Source organism: Ylistrum balloti, unplaced genomic scaffold (assembly GCF_031769215.1).
Source record: "Ylistrum balloti isolate Yb309-2 unplaced genomic scaffold, AGI_CSIRO_Ybal_v1 Utg369652, whole genome shotgun sequence".
Classification (NCBI taxonomy): Eukaryota; Metazoa; Mollusca; class Bivalvia; order Pectinida; family Pectinidae; genus Ylistrum; species Ylistrum balloti.
The window spans coordinates 696,221-715,120 of record NW_026781907.1 but is presented as its reverse complement, the minus strand read 5'-3'; the positions used below and the strand labels follow the sequence as shown (position 1 = coordinate 715,120).

Here is an 18,900-nt window from a genome sequence, read left to right as displayed (position 1 = left end):
CATGGCAGCTATCATCCATTGTCTATCATCTGTCGGTCCAGAGTCAACTTTTCTGTTTGAATGACTTCTTCTCAATAAACATTAGACCAAATGTCACGTGTTTGGCTGGTTGGTTGCTTGGATGAAGCCAGATAAAGACTGAAAAGAAATGACCTGGATCGATATTCAAGGTCACAGGGGTAAAATGTTTAAAAACCTTTAAACGATTTTCTCTGACAAACCAAGAGACCAAGAAGCATGATATCTGACTGAAGTGTTCCAAGTAAGAATCCTGACATATTTAACGTCACAGAGGTCAGATGTGTTAAAAAATTTTTTATAAAACTTCTTCTGAATAAGCAACAGGCCCAGAAGCATATTATTTCACTGATACATCACTGGGGTCAAATTTGTTAAAACCTTAAAACCACTCGTGTTGACTGTGTATTTCTGTGGGGAAAGAAATTCAGGCAGCAGATAAAAACTGCAAATTTAACTTTAACAAACATTATTTTCAGTAACCTGTGAAGGTTGAAATTTTCCAGGCAATGTGGCATCATATAGCATGTTGTGTAAAACTTCATATTTCTGCACATCAATAGTTTGAAAAAGTGACAGTGCAATATTTTAAAATTTACTTGAATCACAAAATACAAGCAAAATAAAAAAAAATCACAGTATATTGAAAGTTTATCCATTCAACCATGAAGGATAGAGTAGAAATTCCTGAAGAACAATGCCAACACACCTGTACAAATCTTTCCTAGGTGTGAGTGATGTCTCAGCATGAAAAACAATCTGTAAAGGATACTGTCTCTTAAATTGTTTTATTCAATAACACAAATAATGTTAAACATTTTGAGATTTAACCAATATCTAACCTATAAACCTTTTAGTTTATTGTCCAGCTGATAAAATACATGTTAACAGGGGTCGAAAAACATCACGTACATCAAAAGTAGCAAGGACAGAAAACAGACAGAGCTGCAGGATTAAACACAGAGCTGTAGGATTAAACACAGAGATGCAGAATTAAACACAGATCTATAGGATTAAACACAGAGGTGTAGAATTAAACACAGAGATGCAGAATTAAACACAGAGCTGTAGGATTAAACACAGAGATGTAGAATTAAACACAAAGGTGTAGGATTAAAAACAGAGATGCAGAATTAAACACAGAGCTGTAGGATTAAACACAGAGGTGTAGGATTAAACACAGAGATGCAGAATTAAACACAGATCTATAGGATTAAACACAGAGGTGTAGGATTAAACACAGAGATGCAGAATTAAACACAGAGCTGTAGGATTAAACACAGAGATGCAGGATTAAACACAGTTGTAGGGACAGAAAGTAAATAGAGAGCTATAGGATTAAAGAGAGAACTTAAGGGACAGGAAATAAACAGAGAGCTGCAAGATTAAACACAGAGCTGTAGGATTAAACACAGAGCTATAGGATTAAACACCAAGCTATAGGATTAAACACAGAGCTGTAGGATTAAACAGCTGTAGGATTAAAGCTGTAGGGGAAGAAAATAAACAGAGCTGTTGGAGGAGAAAATAAACAGAAAGCTGTTGGAGTTGAAAATAAACAGAGAGCTGTTGGAGTTGAAAATAAACAGAGAGCTGTTGGAGTTGAAAATAAACAGAGAGCTGCTGGAGGAGAAAATAAACAGAAAGCTGTAGGGATAGAAATTATAAGAATCACAGGAGCAGAAAGTACCAGGTAAAGCTTGTGTTCTTTTTTTAGTAAATTTTGATTGAAAAACATAACTAGATAAATACAATACTATTTACCACCACCACCACTTAATGTGTAACCTCTATCCCAGTCAAGGCCTGATATTCTGTATAAAAATATCACTTGATTCAAAGCAGGGAATGAGAAAGTAAGCCTGAGATAAATAGATTTTATCAGCATATGTTGACTATAAGGAAATCTTTTTTACTAATTTGATAATGAAAACAAAGAGAAACAGGATGTGTAATTGTTACTACTGAGCTGATGGTTCTTACCTACATCAACTTTTTAAGTTTAAATAGTGAATTGATGGTTCTGTCATTGAAGCAACATCTTACTTTTGTACTGATGGTTCTGACCTGTATTAACTACATCTATATGAGGAAGTCTTGTACAGCCCTTTTTACATTTTTGAAGTGTGCTTATTAGGCCGATTAAGGTAAGTAACAAGTCACTTTTTATAAGAATATACATTCAGCTATTTATCTATCATTCATAGCATTTATATTCACGAAAATAAGATTTAACATAACATCCTTCATTTCTCAATCCTGTAATTTTCCAATTTGTAGTAAAGTAGATCATTCTGAATGGAGCCCAATCTCCCACATCAGTAAGCCATAGATATGGAATATAGTGTAATTAACAGAGTTGTTTATAATTTGTCTACATTGTACACATGCTATTGTGATAAAAAGTAGATTGTACTATGCAGAAGTTCTAATACAAAATGTATTAATATGGAAGAAACAAATATTAGTTAATATCATTCAATTCATGGACAAACAAACTGTTGAGTAGCAATTTGAGCAAATATAAACATTTTTTTAAGTAAATCAGAAGGCTTCATTTTGTTCACATGATAGTACATTATGAATTAAGAAGCAGTTTAACTATTTGTAACACACAACCATTCATTCACAATCAAATGAAGTTAGTAAATGTGACAAATGATCAATAGAGTAATGTCACGTCCGATAACATTATTGAAAGGCATAACCATTAAAATACTGAACAAGAAGGAATAACTCCATTTAAACTTAATACTTTAACAATGAATGACAATGTAAATGTAATGATATTGTTCTAATCTATCTACATAAATAGTCAGTTCATTATAATACTTTATCACTTTTACTACTCAGTTCCTGTAGTAATGTTTGTAGTCTACATTTTACTTTCTTCTGATCATCAACTGTACATCCTAATATGGAGCCTTGGAATCTCTGGTCAATAGACCCCATCGGTTCTGCCAGACAAGCATTTAGGTAAGTTTTAGTTTTCATGACTGCCTTCTCAACTGAACATGCACATAAATCTTCCAGCTGCTGCAACTGCTCATTGACACACTTCAGGGCATTCTCCTGCGACTCATTCCTGGGTGTTGTCACAGCTATCTCAACTGTCAGACAACGACACACTAGTCTTTCTGCTAGGGCATCAATTTCATCTCGCTCATCTAGGAGGAAAAGGAAAACATAGAGTACAAACTGTTTATCTGCTCTCTTACATTTACATAAGTGTAGCACAATAATTAATTGATTTTCCTAGATCCGGACGATGCTGAATGCAGTCAACTTTAGCAGTTTGAGCAATCAAACCACAAGTACTAACCTTCTCCAAATATAAACTTACATACTAGTGATTATAGAATATATATATAATAGATTTGTTGATATAATATGCTAATATCTATGCTTTAAACTAGTATTTTTTATTTAAGAAATTAAGACCAAATTCCCCCGAATTTTGTTACAATTTCTTATGAGCCATGACAAAGCCTTTTGGCCAGTTCGTCAATATGCCTGTGTCATGTAATGAACAGGAGTCACCTCTATCTATTAATGATTAATAGAACTACAAAGAAATGCTGATTGTCCTTTAACAACTTTGAGCCAGAGGTACATGTCACGTGTTAGACCCCTTGTGGTATTGCTTAATAAATACAGTAATCAGCTTTGCAGTTTTTTACTGAAAATTTCAATAGCTATTGAACAATTAACGATTTGAAAATCATGATCAATTACCTTCATCAGATTGGCCATCCATTCAGTATCAAGCAAAAAACACTAAGTAAATATTATTACACAGGCTTTGTCATTGGTTTGAATCTACGCCTTTTAAACATATATATATATATATACCTTCAGTGAATTCAATATTGTTATCGTTATCCTGCACTCGCTGTAACTCCTGCAGTAGTACACATTTTTCTTGTTCCATTTCAAGTGCATGTTCTCGAAGCTTCTCGACTCTACTTTCGATTGAATATAAGTGGCCTATAATTGTCTTTCGGTCTTCGTCTTCTATTGGCAATATTTCTACATCTTTGAAATCTGCATTTTCTTTTCCAGGTGAAGGCTCAACACCGAAACAAGGGTCTTCTAAATTTGTCGTGTTGTTTTCGTTCACGACCGCCATCGTAAGTGCTTTTTCTACCTCCACCAGTGTAAGAGTACTACTTCGTCGGTGTCAGTTAAAGCTTTGAAAAAGTGTTATTCTTTTTGTTGCAAGCAAACATTTAAGTGCTTTTGACATTTGTCAAGGACATCGGCAAGAGTCCCAGCAGTACGGTTTGCTTTTCTCTTAATTCTTGGTTTCATTCTAAAACTGATTTTTTTTATGCGAAAGTTAAAGCCGAAAAGGGTGTATCTTTAAATGTTCAATTGAAAAGGGATCAGACAAAATCAGGGCATAAATAGTTATACAGTTACTGCCTAATGTTAATATGCCTAGATTCAACTGACCATGTTGTCCTCGAACACAAAACACTGTTTTGCCCTGTTTTTATATGAGTACTTGTCAATGATTTCAATTATTGTTGCGTAAACTCAGGAAAGACATGTCATGAAATTTTCAGCAATCATATGAGACAGGCAATGCCTGGAAAGAACGAAGCTTACATGTCACATCGACATCAATAAAACACCAATAAATTTTGGTTAACTTGTTAGAGCTTCAAGACTTTAATAAAGACATTTGGAAGACAATTTGGCGCGATACAGCGACTGATCGGTCGCACAATTATTGTGATACTGACGTTTTGTGTGCCTGTGTATATGTTGTGATGCTTTTCATGAAATTGGTTGGCATTATATGCCAGGTACTTGTAGTGATAAAGAAATTTTTAACTTGTGCCAACTTCATTTGTGTAGAACCATATCTATGTTTATTAATAATTAAAAATAAGTCAGATGAATCAAGAAAACGAAAATGCTGTCGTAGATTTTTCGATGAACAATAGCGACGGGTAAAGTGCAGAGCACCTATTCTCTATGTATTTCATTTCCAGAAGAATTTTTATCAGATGGATCAGTTTTTGCAATTTGGACCTCTCATCCTGGATGTGAACTAAACATGGTCTTTCACATGTTATTTTTAGCATTAATAGGTGCCTGAAATAACAGTCACTCATAAAACACATCATGGAAGTATCATAAGCTAGATCAGAAATCCAAAGTCGTATGGCTCTAGTATCTAGGATTGGTCTCGCAATCAACGAAATGATCTTGTCCACAGCAGTACAGTTGGTCTTTTAGTAGCAAAATTGTATTAATTAATTGTTGAGAAATGTGTACTTCACAATTCGTTTCTTGAAAGTCTTTGTTTGGATATGCAGCTAGCTGACAATGTTTTCCTGTGTTGTTTATTCAGTTGAATTTGGATTCTGGTAAAGTGCTATTTGGTGAGTTTCTTTGGTCCACATTCCTCCTCCACGTTTGATTCAGTTAGTTTTCCATGTACATTTCAATGATCAAGACCTTTAAGGTTTCAGTATGTTTAGTTATCACAAATATCCCATTGGCCATGCTATGGTGCAGTTATGGAATAAAGTGGATCCAGACAGGGGTTTAGGGATGATAAAGAACAAGTGATCCGACACTCCTGATGTCAAATTCCACAGAAGTCTCTCAGGGTGGATCTGTAAATGATTTAAAAGAGTTCCTCACTAATGAAACTTTCAGATACAGGAATCTCAACGCTCTAAGGAAGTTTGTTGTAATTTGCCTTGTCAACATGTTTAGACTTTAAAGTTCATTTCTAGACACGATCTGAATTTTAGATGAGTCAAAGGACAGCATTGTTTTCAGTTGTCAATGGGCCTTCCATATAATTTTCAGTGAGGTAGCCACCACCAATTACACGAAGACCTTGCCTCACTGTTAACATGGCAATATATCCAACAAACAAACAAATACCTCTATATCTGGTGAGGAAGATTTCTTGGAGGATGATCATGTGACTATGAGAAGAGGGCCAAAGTTGTTGTGGTGGTTCACCCTTACCTGTGTTCCATACCTAATGTAGGGGCAAGGTCAAAGTTGTATAGTGTTGTGATCACAAAATTTACAAATTCCTCAAATACAAATCAGTGTTTGTTTTTAGTATTACCAGTATGTTATTGATTACTTCTGTAGTGTGTGAAATAAGGTAAGAAATCATTACACAGCTGTATTTACATTAGACCTACAGGAATGAAGTTAGCCATCAGACAGCACATGTACCACCATCAGGATATCATAATTGTAGGCATCCAAAAGAATTGAATAGTCAGTAATATAAAAGTGTTCATCTACAGGTTCCGTCCTTTACCTTAATTGCTCAGGGCAGAACTTTGTTGAATAAAGAAGTTACCAGCTACTTCAATGAGACCATGACTCAAAGTGACCCTGGCAGTTCATTGGTCAATAAACAAGCAAACAAAGAAAGCAAAATAATATAAATTGAATATTAGAATTAAGATATTCAAATAAAATTTAAGTATAATAATTGAGCTTGTATGAGTATTGCTATTCTTTATCAAATATACATGACTGAAGTAAGCCAGTAAACACACATATGCATGTACAGTATGGCATGGTATGTAAAACAACTATGAATGAAATATCATGACATTTCAATGTTACAATTTTCAAAAAATATATAATATTTAAACTGTTGTAGAAATGGTGTATGCAAAACTAATAAATTGTCTTGACTGTTGTAGAAATGGTGGACGCAAAACTGCCAATAGTTTATCAGAAGCAGCTTACAAGGTTTTCAGGCAATCTGCTACCGATGCATGAAGTAAAGCACAAGTGTAAAGGCTTGGAGCGAGAGTATTTTACCTGCCTCAGTAATTACGGCTTCGATCTCGGACAAGAAAAGTGTCACGCAGAAAAAATCAACTACATGGAATGCAGATACTCAACCAAGGCGGTACGTCTGTTGTTCGGTTTTTGCGTCCTTCCTGCCAAGACACTCGTTTTTGCCGGGAAGACTTTCAATTGTTAAAATGAAACATCTGCTAATTGCTATCAAGGTCTATGTTGTGTAGAAAATTTTACTGCAGGGAACACGTTTTACACTAACTGTAAGCTTGTTTATATAGAAATGACTATCTTATCTATTTGTAGGTAGAAATGAGTGTTGTTTCCTTTTCTATTGTGTGAAGGAATAGATATCAATTCCTTTCTGTCTGTTGTTGAAATGAGTGCCTGTTCCTTCCTGTTTGTACATTTGTATTCAGAAAGAAGTGAAACAAGTATCAGTTCCTTTGTGTTTGTATATAGAAATGAATGTCTGTTCTTTTCTGTTTGCAGAAAAAACGAAGACTTATAATGACAGCCGAGAGATATAAACAAGAAAAGGAGCCCCTCCCTGAAGGTCCTTCCTATATTCATGCTACTCCATATTGGTGAAGTGTGTGACTGTAGATCAATGAGAACTTATTGTACACTCAGCTGTATTCTAGTGAATTGTGTTATCATGTTTAATTGGAACATTGAATGACTTCTTTGTACATGAGTATGTAAGTAAAACAAGAATATATAGACAAAGTTTTTGTTATTGATCAGAAAAATAAAATGGCCAACAGTCAGCCATCTTGGATTTCGTATAGTAAAGTTTGTTATTTCTATTTAGGTATTTCATGGATATCTCTCAAATTTCACTCTACAAACATTTCTATTGTAAGGATCAGGAAATATTGGGCCTTACTCTACAAACATTTCTATTGTAAGGATCAGGAAATATTGGGCCTTACTCTACAAACATTTCTATAGTATAAGGATCAGGAAATATTGGGCCTTACTCTACAAACATTTCTATTGTTAGGATCAGGAAACATTGGGCCTTACTCTACAAACATTTCTATAGTATGGACCAGGAAATATTGGGCCTTACTCTACAAACATTTCTATAGTATAAGGATCAGGAAATATTGGGCCTTACTCTACAAACTTTTCTATAGTATAAGGATCAGGAAATATTGGGCCTTACTCTACAAACATTTCTATAGTAAGGATCAGGAAATATTGGGCCTTATTCTACAAACATTTCTATAGTAAGGATCAGAAAATATTGGGCCTTACTCTACAAACATTTGTATAGTAAGGATCAGGAAACATTGGGCCTTACTCTACAAACATTTGTATAGTAAGTATCAGGAAATATTGGGCCTTACTCTACAAACATTTATATTGTTAGGATCAGGAAATATTGGGCCTTACTCTACAAACATTTCTATAGTATAAGGATCAGGAAATATTGGGCCTTACTCTACAAACATTTATATTGTTAGGATCAGGAAATATTGGGCCTTACTCTACAAACATTTCTATTGTTAGGATCTGGAGGTACTGATGGAAATATTGGGTCTGACTCCAAAAGTATTGCTAATGCCCCAGGTAAAACTGATGTAAATGAACAGTTCGTTGTCATTTTCCAGTTAGAAAAATTCGGATATGGTTCATAGAACTAGAAGAAGGCATGACATTGCTGAAACGTTTTTATTTGTCCAACAAAATGATGATGTGAAAAATAATCAACCTTGAACAATGAGACAAGAAAAAAAGTATATATTCATACATTATCTGTCACACATATAGATATACAATTATCACATGTCCTCTTACTCGTGAATATCCCCTTGTCATACTTTTGCGTAAACACACGTGAAATAGTTTATTGTAACGCATCCTCGATACTCCAAAGATGGCACTAAATACCGTTCTCTCCACCGTTGCTCCATGGTAAAACTGAAGGCACAAGCAAAGTAATTTGATTGGTCTAGAGTTGGTTTGAGGAGAAAAAACTGACCAATCACAGACTGATACGCACGTGTGAAGATTCCACACGAGCGACAACTAAATTCAAAGCCAGTACAACATAACATTATGCGACTTAATGTACATCAAAGGACCAAACTAGTCTTCTCGTTTCTCTACAAGATGACACACACAAAACCTTCAATTTTGCCATGAAATGTTTTACACCCCTGAAGTGTCGACGATGATTTCATTCACAGATGACATTGTGACGTAGCAACCATAGATAGGGGGCAAACATGACTTTAAGTTATTTTCTACCATATTTACTTTAAAAAGTATCATATGTTAAAAAGAATCTTAAAATTCGTTTTCTTTTGATATGTGATTTATGAAACTCACCTAAGACGCGCTTAACTGAAAGATTCTTGTTTCATGAAAGAAGCGTATTTCATAAATTCTCAAAGCATGTTGAAAGTCGTGCAAAATCCTTTATGTAGGAGACACGACAAAAGTAAAATTAGAACCGCCTTGATGCCTGTTCCGAAGAAAGTTTTACTCATCACACATACACTCTGACACCAGAATATTCACACGGGATTATGAAGATAAAATCCTAAGGAGAATTCTGGGTGTTGTACTTAGATACATGCACAAACGAGAGCTTATCTTAGGTCATGGATGGTCGTAGCAATTTTCAATAGTTTTAGCATTATATAAATTGGTCAGTTACTTTTGAAAATCACTAACAGTCAAATTCTACATTGTATAAATGGGAAAAGGTACATTGTAAACAGAAATAATGTTCAACCGAAAGAATGAGTCTCTAGTACATTGTTTCTAGTTTAGTATGAAAGATATTGCGGATAATTTGATGGTCAAAAGCATGAAAAAACTAAGAGTAAAAATGAAAAAAAAAATCTATCAAGCGTTCATACTTCACAACGAATGAGATCACGTTTTGCTCTCTAATGACACTAAAAAAATGACACTATAACAAAAATGAACATCTTTGTTTACAATGAAGTCGGGGATTACGCCTCGCATATATCGCATGTGTATTATTTATACAAAGCGTTTTCAGACTGTGGTACAATACAAAAAAGACGAAATATTCATCACTTCAGTCTTTAACGATGGGTTGCATATCAATTTGTTCTCCTGATAATTCCTGTCTCCGCCGGAAGAAGTATGATATAACAGCCCCAATCACAAGTCCCGGAAGGAATACTCCAAAGGCTACACCAGCCATGGCGCCTGTGAAACAAAAAGTACTAAAATGGAAAATGCAATACTATGAAATGAATTTATTCCGGATTTAACATGAATTGAAAATTTGTTAAACATGACTCAAATGTGATTGGCTAAAATCTTTCTCGAACGTGTTTTTTGCAGTACGGTGTATAGGTTTTATGCACATGTTTGTTAATTTTGTTTAAATTACATGACTATTCAAACATGGATGCTAGAAGGTTTGACTAACCGATCAGAAGATGGAAGTAGTAAACCGTCCAAGACATCATGTATGCGTGTATTGGTTTTCGTTGGGTTTTATTTCAACAAATTTGAATACACAACACTATAAAGTGCTCCATATTAAAGCTGTATAGGTTGTTTCCTAGTGATCGGTTTCGGTCCAGGTATACACCAGAAGGCCTTGAGTAAAACCAACCTCGATATAAAGAATATTGTGCCAAGATAACAACAGAATGTATGAGAGCTGAAGGACTGTTACCTGCGCTATATCCGGTGTTTACATTAGCCCCGCTGGAGGTCTGAGAGGACTCTGTGTTAACATGCAAACCAGTGGTAGAGGTGGAAGTATGAGTGGGCACTGTGTTAACATGTAAACCAGCGGAAGACATATGAGGGGACCTTGTGGTAACAGGCTGAACAGGTCCTGGGTTAGGGGTGTATTTCTCTGTAAACGAAAAAATAGACAGATTCTCATAGGCATGGAAATTGAGGTTGATAAACTATGATGGATGTGCATGAACACGATAAATACCGAGATATCATCAAAATCTATATTCATATTCAAAATGGATGCAACGAAGACAAAATACGACCAAAGAAAGATTTACACGGAGACCTTTGAAAAGGTTTATTAAGCATAAGACAATGTGTTCGGAAAAATCAGCGTCTTCTGTTTTATCTACGATATCAGCCGAGTAAATCTCCAGTAGTTCAATAAATAATGTCACGTTTTCCAAGTAAGAGCATGGAAAACATTAATGAAGTCACCAGTAATAACAAAGGACAGAGCTCATTTCAAATGACATCAGGAAATGGATTATACTGTCAATGAGACCAGGGGGACGACTATAGAACGACTCTATGATAAAGCATAAAACACTCATGTCGAGTTATTAATACTGAGGTGGTAGGACTGGTTTATAGTGTAAAGTAAAGAATCGAGAACACCTGTGAGGTGTACATCTTTGACTGAATTTGAATGGGATTACTTCTTGTCAAGGGTACATGTTTGATCATAATGGCGGTACCTACTTATGTAAAGATCGCACACGTCCTGTCTCACTTGGACTCCCTTCTGAAGAGGATGGTTACTGGTCAGTCTACACAGAGAGGTGGTGTTACAGAAAGCAAAACTTTGGCAATTAGACGCCTCTGTCGTCACACAAAGCTTTGCACAATTGTCCACCGTCACGTCAGTGTAGTCTAGTGAGTGACCAAAGGTCATGGTGGACCGAGACTTCTTCTGGAAATCGTCTAGATAATTTCCTGGAAATAATATAATATTAAAACGTAATTGTGTAGTACAGTGTCTTATCAAACATCACAGTGAACCGAGACGTCTTCTGGGAAAAGTTTAGTTTTCCTGAAAATATACAATATTGATCAAACCAACCTGGTATCTTCTTTGTTGTTTCCCCAAAAATACAAAATAAAGAAATGTTACTGTAAATACGACTTGAAAGGTCACGGGCCAACAGGGTATTGTGTATATCTAAAATGATTGAAAAGATAGAATAAACAGTTGACAGTAAAGCGGAGTGCAACAGCAAAACAACAACGTCAACACTCAAAGGTGTAACCGCCAGTCCATAACCAAGATAAAAATGAAACCGGAAGGGGCGGAAACTGAAATCCTTTGATCAATTTTGGCAAAAAAAATCTGAAAGACTAAATATTGTTTCGTTGAAACGTAAATAATGTTATCATATAATCTTAATATAAAACACTTTGTAGGATACAAAGACCGTACTAAATTGATTCGAATATGAAATACTGCCAAGACTTACTGGTGTAAAATGAGCAAATAGGATTGGAAACTAGAGAGTTGCTAGGGAAATCCAATTGATGTTTCTTCATCAGAAGGCAGCTCCTGGTGTTGGAACAGTATTCGAATGACTTGCAGGGGAAAGCTTCGTATTGCGAACATTGTTTTGCACACAAATTGTCCGAATTGATCCCGTCTGTCTCTTTATCCGCCGGAACAGGAATGACCATACCTGGACTGGGGGTGTATCTGTCCAGATAGGTACCTTCAAAGTAAAAAGATAATGTTTGAGATAATATTTCATCGTTATATCCGGATAGATCGATGGATATCTTATGTATTTAATAATTCAAATTCATTGATTTATTAATAAAATGTCAGTTTTATTTTCTTTAAAACTAATTAACATGTAACAAAAAAGGCAATTTGCTATTTTACAGATGTCAGGTAAAAGCCAAACCCGTATACGCGTTTATTATGACCTGTCAGCTGAGCCAGAAGATAGGCTACGTACGGGAGTATAAATCACAGAAATCGTGAGGAGACAGAGATGTCGGTTGAGCGTCCGGATGCACTTTATACAACAGACAGTCTCCAGTCTTGTAGCAGAAATCAAAGGACAGACAGTCATATGTCATCTCTGTAAGGCAAGCATCAGCACATTCGTCCACCGAAATCCCAGCCACATAATCTGTATGTTTCACTGCCAGGATGTTGTTCTTTGCTACGTTGAAGTGACCTAGGACCTGACCTGAGACAACAACAGGTAATATATACCGATATGGTTACAGAACCTTAATACAAACTTAGATTCAATAAAATCAATACAAATTTTCTGATTCTGATAGAGATTGTTAAAGTACACAGTTGTTCGACCGAAACCTGGCACCAGTATAAGAAGCAATTGTAACAGTTTTTAAACTAAAATATCTATAAACTTCAAGGATGATACATTTAAAACCCGTGAAACGACCACTGACTTGATGTCAGATGTCTGATCAAATAACAGTGAAATGACACTGACTTGATGTCAGATGTCTGATCAAATAACAGTGAAATGACACTTACTTGATGTCAGATGTCTGATCAAATAACAGTGAAATGACACTTACTTGATGTCAGATGTCTGATCAAATAACAGTGAAATGACACTTTCTTGATGTCAGATGTCTGATCAAATAACAGTGAAATGACACTTACTTGATGTCGGATCCCTATTTGCCCTTATTAAGTTGTCCCTGATTTTGTCAGCAATGTATATCGTTGTCTACAACAAAAACCGTGATTAAATACATGGAATTTATCTATTTGACGTACAGTAATGAAAAATGTTAACCCAAGTTATTGACAGAATATATATGATGTTCAAACTTTGTGGATTAAATCACACTTACGTTATCGCCGACCAGTACAGGGATCTGGAATGACCCTTTGTACACAGCGTCATTCAGCTTCATCATAACGACATCTAAACTTGGCTGCACCATATCAGTGCTATTCACAGTACCTTAATGTAAAAACATTATATATATTATATATGTTGGAATATATTGTACTTGAGGAAATATGTTGTTCTTTGTCTGTTAATGCATTTACCCACCAATTGCTAGATATGTTTGATAAACATTTCAGATCTTCAAAAAAATATATATATTGGCAATTCCTCTTGTAATACTAACGCGAGAAGTGATCACAGATTGTGCTTGACGTGAGAAGAGGGCCGTCGTCTATATGCTCTTTGCTAAGAAGACAGGTAGATGTGGCGCTGCAGTAGTCAAAGCTCTCACAGGGGAAATTACTCTCTGCTCGGCACATAGTTGCGCAGTCGCTCTCGGACTTGACTTGTGTATAAGTGGCATCGCTTCTATGTGGATTAGATTTTGACGAGGTTTTTGTAAAGTCAACTGAAATACATGACAGAACTTTGAATGATTACCATTGGCGATGTTTGCTTCTCCACAGTGATGTTCATTAAAATATCTTTAATTATAAGGTACTAAGTTAACAACTCCTGGAGAAAAAATGAATTTATGTGAATCACAGCTATGTTGACTGTTTCTAGGATAAGGTAGCCAAGTGGTCATTAGAAGGAGCTATGTTGACTGTTTCTAGGATAAGGTAGCCAAGTGGCCATTAGAAGGAGATATGTTGACTGTTTGTAGGATATGGTAGCCAAGTGGACATTAGAAGGAGCTATGTTCACTGTTTGTAAGATATGGTAGCCAAGTGGTCATTAGAAGGAGCTATGTTGATTGTTTCTAGGATAAGGTAGCCAAGTGGTCATTAGAAGGAGCTATGTTGACTGTTTGTAGGATATGGTAGCCATGATGACATTAGAAGGAGATATGTTGACTGTTTCTTGGATGCCTAGTTGCCATTAGAAGGAGCTATGTTGACTGTTTGTAGGATATGGTAGCCAAGTGACCATTAGAAGGAGCTATGTTGACAGTTTGTAGGATATGGTAGCCAAGTGGACATTAGAAGGAGCTATGTTGACAGTTTCTAGGATAAGGTAGCCAAGTGGCCATTAGAAGGAGCTATGTTGACTGTTTGTAGGATATGGTAGCCAAGTGACCATTAGAAGGAGCTATGTTGACTGTTTGTAGGATATGGTAGCCAAGTGGACATTAGAAGGAGCTATGTTGACAGTTTCTAGGATAAGGTAGCCAAGTGGCCATTAGAAGGAGCTATGTTGATTGTTTGTAGGATATGGTAGCCACGTGGACATTAGAAGGAGCTATGTTGACTGTTTCTTGGATGCCTAGTTGCCATTAGAAGGAGCTATGTTGACTGTTTGTAGGATATGGTAGCCAAGTGACCATTAGAAGGAGCTATGTTGACTGTTTGTAGGATATGGTAGCCAAGTGGTCATTAGAAGGAGTTATGTTGACTGTTTGTAGGATATGGTAGCCAAGTGGTCATTAGAAGGAGCTATGTTGACTGTTTCTAGGATAAGGTAGCCACGTGGACCTTAGAAGGAACTATGTTGGCTGTTTGTAGGATATTAGGATATGGTAGCCACGATGACATTAGAAGGAGCTATGTTGACTGTTTATTGGATGCCTAGTTGCCATTAGAAGGAGCTATGTTGACTGTTTGTAGGATATGGTAGCCACGATGACATTAGAAGGAGCCATGTTGACTGTTTCTTGAATGCCTAGTTGCCATTAGGAGGAGCTATGTTGACTGTTTGTAGGATATGGTAGCCAAGTGGTCATTAGAAGGAGCTATGTTGACTGTTTGTAGGATATGGTAGCCAAGTGACCATTAGAAGGAGCTATGTTGACTGTTTGTAGGATATGGTAGCCAAGTGGACATTAGAAGGAGCTATGTTGACTGTTTGTAGGATATGGTAGCCAAGTGGACATTAGAAGGAGCTATGTTGACTTTTTCTAGAATAAGGTAGCCACGTGGACATTAGAAGGAGCTATGTTGACTATTTGTAGGATAAGGTAGCCAAGTGGACATTAGAAGGAACTATGTTGACTGTTTGTAGGACAAGGTAGCCACGTGGACATTAGAAATAACTATATTGCCAACTGTTTGTAGGAAGTTTACACAACGTTCACTGTGAAATGCGTTCTGTTGTTTCTGTTTACCAATAAAAGGAGCCACGTTGACAACAGTTCCTATAAGATAGATGTAATTTGTATCATAAGTCAGTTCTGTCCGTTGGAAACGAATGGGCGATGCCATCGAGGCTTCTGCTAGCTGGATCTGTGCTGTCTTCAGGAAAACCTTTGCATTATCATCCAGAGTAGGATGATATGAACCTGCAATACAAAGCGTAACATATCTTAAAACATACCAGGTAGATAATTCCATTTTCCTTCTCAAACACAGCGTTTTTACACTGGAAGCATACTATTCCTTCCCTTAAATTTCTCTTCATTTTTCACAAGATTACAAGCAAGTGTGCGTCACACATATACAGTCCTACCTGGAAATCTAATTAAGAACTCGCGTTTGCCTGCTCCGTCGAAGCAGGGTGTGATGTCAAAGTTGGTGAGGTCAGGATCTTGTAAGTTAAAGTCGAAGAAATTGTAGGTTAGAAACAAACCAATCTGTATAGAGAAAGTAAATTATACATATTATTCCTACACTTATCATCTGCAAAGATAAAACAGAAAAAAATTCACGGCTGATTTCTGAGATGTTCTTCACTATCAGCTAGATGTAACTTCCCCACTCGATCAAAGATCATTATCAGTCGTGACTATCAGATATATGATAATTTGTTGAATTATGAAACTAGTGCATTTCCCACTCTAAATTTGAACATTTCTTTCGATCACTGTAGAATTTCCTAAGTCGCTGCCTATGTATAAAACTTATCATCTTATCATCACTGATGTGTCCTCGAAGGATGAAACAACTGTATGATGCAGTTAGGTTCAGTGTTGGACTCTGTACTGTATCTCATCCAATGTGTTATTAATTGATGTGTCCTTTGTACAACTTTTTATCTATCTAATTTTGATATCATTGTAACCTCATCTCCAACACTCTTACCTCCTCTGACGAGACATCCATTCGTATGGGCTGTGACTGTACAGGAATGCTGCTACCAGATGGTGTGGTCTTCCAAACGTCCTGTGGCACACAAAATCATCCCAAATTGTGAAGAATCCAATCAAAACTCAACACAGAAAAGTATCAAATGCCAACAAAAACGTGAAAATAACACTAAGGACATTATAAAATTACAAACTAATCATTGATTTAAACATATTTTTACTATCAGTATTAGATAAATGGATCAGAGACAAGTTCTAGCAACTTATGAACTCTTCTCCCCATAAATGAAATTACAAATAATTAATATACTGCACGTGACATATATTTATACTATAAATAATCATTGGTGTTACGCCTTGTAGATCTAGGTTCCGTAGCATCACCAAAGAGATAGAAAAATATACATTAAAACAAAGAGACAATTTTGCATTATTCGCATTTAGTATAATATATATATTTGCATGTCTTAATACTCGAATACCATACGGAATTGATATACTAAGTACAAAAAGTTAGAGATCACTTGTTAAAGATGAATTTATTTGTATCAAAAGGTAAAAACTTCCAGAATATGAAATACAAGAGTGGATCAAACAACAGGGAAGCAATTTTGACCTCCTTTGATTCAATTTCATTCAAGCGTTTCGATGAAGTAACAATGGCGCTGAAAATTCAAAATTCTTCAGTGGGTTCAGCAACACTATCAATAGTGAGTGTGTCCTCCGTTTGCCCCAATAACGGCACGACATCGGCTTGGCATGCTAAGAATCAGGTGCTAGATAGTCATTTGTGGAATTTGTGGCAATTCTAAATTAGCATCAGCAAGCTCCTGTCACGTACAAGTCAGTCCGTCCATGATTCCTGTCCAAACCATTACCGAGTCCCACCGAAACGGACATGCTCAGCGACGCAGCAGTCAGCACACTCAAGCCGAAGACGTCTCCTGTCAGCATGAAAGTCCACAAAAACCTGAACTCATCCGTAGAAAGAATAGACCAGTCGCCAATTCACATTGTCAGCTGCCCAATGCTGCCGAGCTATACGGTGACGGTGTGTGAGTAGAGGGCGTACAACGATGTTTGTGAGCCCATAATGCAGAGTTGTGAAGTCTATTTCTCCTTGTTTGTGCAGAAAATCTTCCAGTTGCCTGACCTTATTCAACCTAATTCAAACCAATTTTTCCAAGTAAGAATGCTGAAATAACAATCCTGACGGACTCTAGTACACCGTGGTCTACCCGATCAAGGTGTCTCGGTAACGTCTCCTGTCATCTGGAATCGATTCCATAATCGAGAAATGACACTCTGTGGCACATTGAAGTGTACAGCTTACATCATCCCGACAGTTCGGCCAGCCTCTGCCTTGCCGCGTGTTTACGTTAGGTTTTAGGTTGCACGGAAAGATCGTTACCGAACAGGTATTGTACATATACATTGTCAATAAAACAGTGGTCAAGATGGCAGAAAAAATCACATATATTCACGATCCTCAACTTTTTGTGTCCAGTATGTTTCCTTGCTATAATAGTCACTTCGTACATAATTGTTAATTTAACATTTACCCAAAAAATCATTACAAAATAAGATAATACATTACTTGTTGGAATGTTTGGTTACGGGTTTACCGCCTATACATTCAACATTTTGCTATGTTTATTTCACCAGTGAGAAGGAAATCGTGATAAAGAACCGCCAATTTTCATTTGTTGCTGGGTATTGTGAGCATACAGTTTGACTATCTACCGAAACAGATTCATCGAATGTTTGACATCCCACAAACTCCCACTATGCTGCTACGTATCACCAGATATCAGATATATATCATAGGATTTATGTTTAATTATCTATAAATTTGTATTTTTTGAAAAACTTAAATGAAATGTCCAATGCATATTTCAACTATGTTAATAAGATAAGATATATATTCTATAAAACAATTGGAGTTACCTCCCCTTGACTATTTTAACCCATTGGATTGATTAATGCAGAATATGTATTGTATCAATTGTATAATTTGGAAAGGACTTACAAAGACGTAGCATCTTGTCTGATCATATTAAAATGTGAAAAGTTAATAAAATTTGTTGAAATTGGAATTACTATGCGATATACATACATAGGCAAAGTAGAACTGAAGACGACTTGTGAACTTTGCAGACACGCCTTGTAGCCGGAATTCCTCTGTAATTGTCTCAAAAACTATACACAGAATCCCTCGGATAGTTTTCTGAATAAAATCACGAGAGAATCAGAAATATATATATCAGATCGAAATACATCTGCAGAAAAATATATACAATTTGCTCGTATTGGATATAAAACTCACAAATTTTAAAACGCTTAGTACAGAATAAAACATTGAATATGTCAAAGGAAACAAACTATGAC

The 18,900-nt window shown here is 36.1% G+C and overlaps 3 protein-coding genes across 3 annotated transcripts in view; 1 reads left to right on the top strand and 2 right to left on the bottom strand.

The window, feature by feature from the left end:
• Positions 1 to 661: 661 nt before the first annotated feature.
• Positions 662 to 4,147, bottom strand: LOC132557008 (BAG family molecular chaperone regulator 2-like). The gene is made up of 2 exons (XM_060221475.1): positions 3,871 to 4,147; positions 662 to 3,185 (listed from the first exon to the last, which is right to left on the bottom strand). The coding sequence occupies exons 1-2, from the start codon at positions 4,145 to 4,147 to the stop codon at positions 2,842 to 2,844; spliced, it is 621 nt and encodes a 206-aa protein (XP_060077458.1). The 3' UTR covers positions 662 to 2,841.
• An 80-nt stretch (positions 4,148 to 4,227) lies between these two features.
• Positions 4,228 to 7,611, top strand: LOC132557217 (uncharacterized). Its single transcript, XM_060221715.1, has 3 exons — positions 4,228 to 4,294; positions 6,714 to 6,925; positions 7,309 to 7,611. The coding sequence occupies exons 2-3, from the start codon at positions 6,716 to 6,718 to the stop codon at positions 7,405 to 7,407; spliced, it is 309 nt and encodes a 102-aa protein (XP_060077698.1). The 5' UTR covers positions 4,228 to 4,294; positions 6,714 to 6,715; the 3' UTR covers positions 7,408 to 7,611.
• A 2,266-nt stretch (positions 7,612 to 9,877) lies between these two features.
• The window catches only part of LOC132557063 (uncharacterized), a 29,241-nt gene continuing 20,218 nt past the window's right edge, over positions 9,878 to 18,900 (bottom strand). The window contains exons 20-30 of the mRNA XM_060221548.1: positions 18,629 to 18,739; positions 16,508 to 16,588; positions 15,936 to 16,059; positions 15,595 to 15,768; positions 13,675 to 13,899; positions 13,390 to 13,502; positions 13,196 to 13,262; positions 12,510 to 12,746; positions 12,018 to 12,260; positions 11,236 to 11,496; positions 9,878 to 10,011 (exon numbers count right to left, since the gene is read on the bottom strand). Coding sequence (XP_060077531.1) covers positions 9,878 to 10,011; positions 11,236 to 11,496; positions 12,018 to 12,260; positions 12,510 to 12,746; positions 13,196 to 13,262; positions 13,390 to 13,502; positions 13,675 to 13,899; positions 15,595 to 15,768; positions 15,936 to 16,059; positions 16,508 to 16,588; positions 18,629 to 18,739 — 1,770 coding nt within the window. The remainder of the gene's footprint in view (positions 10,012 to 11,235; positions 11,497 to 12,017; positions 12,261 to 12,509; positions 12,747 to 13,195; positions 13,263 to 13,389; positions 13,503 to 13,674; positions 13,900 to 15,594; positions 15,769 to 15,935; positions 16,060 to 16,507; positions 16,589 to 18,628; positions 18,740 to 18,900) is intronic.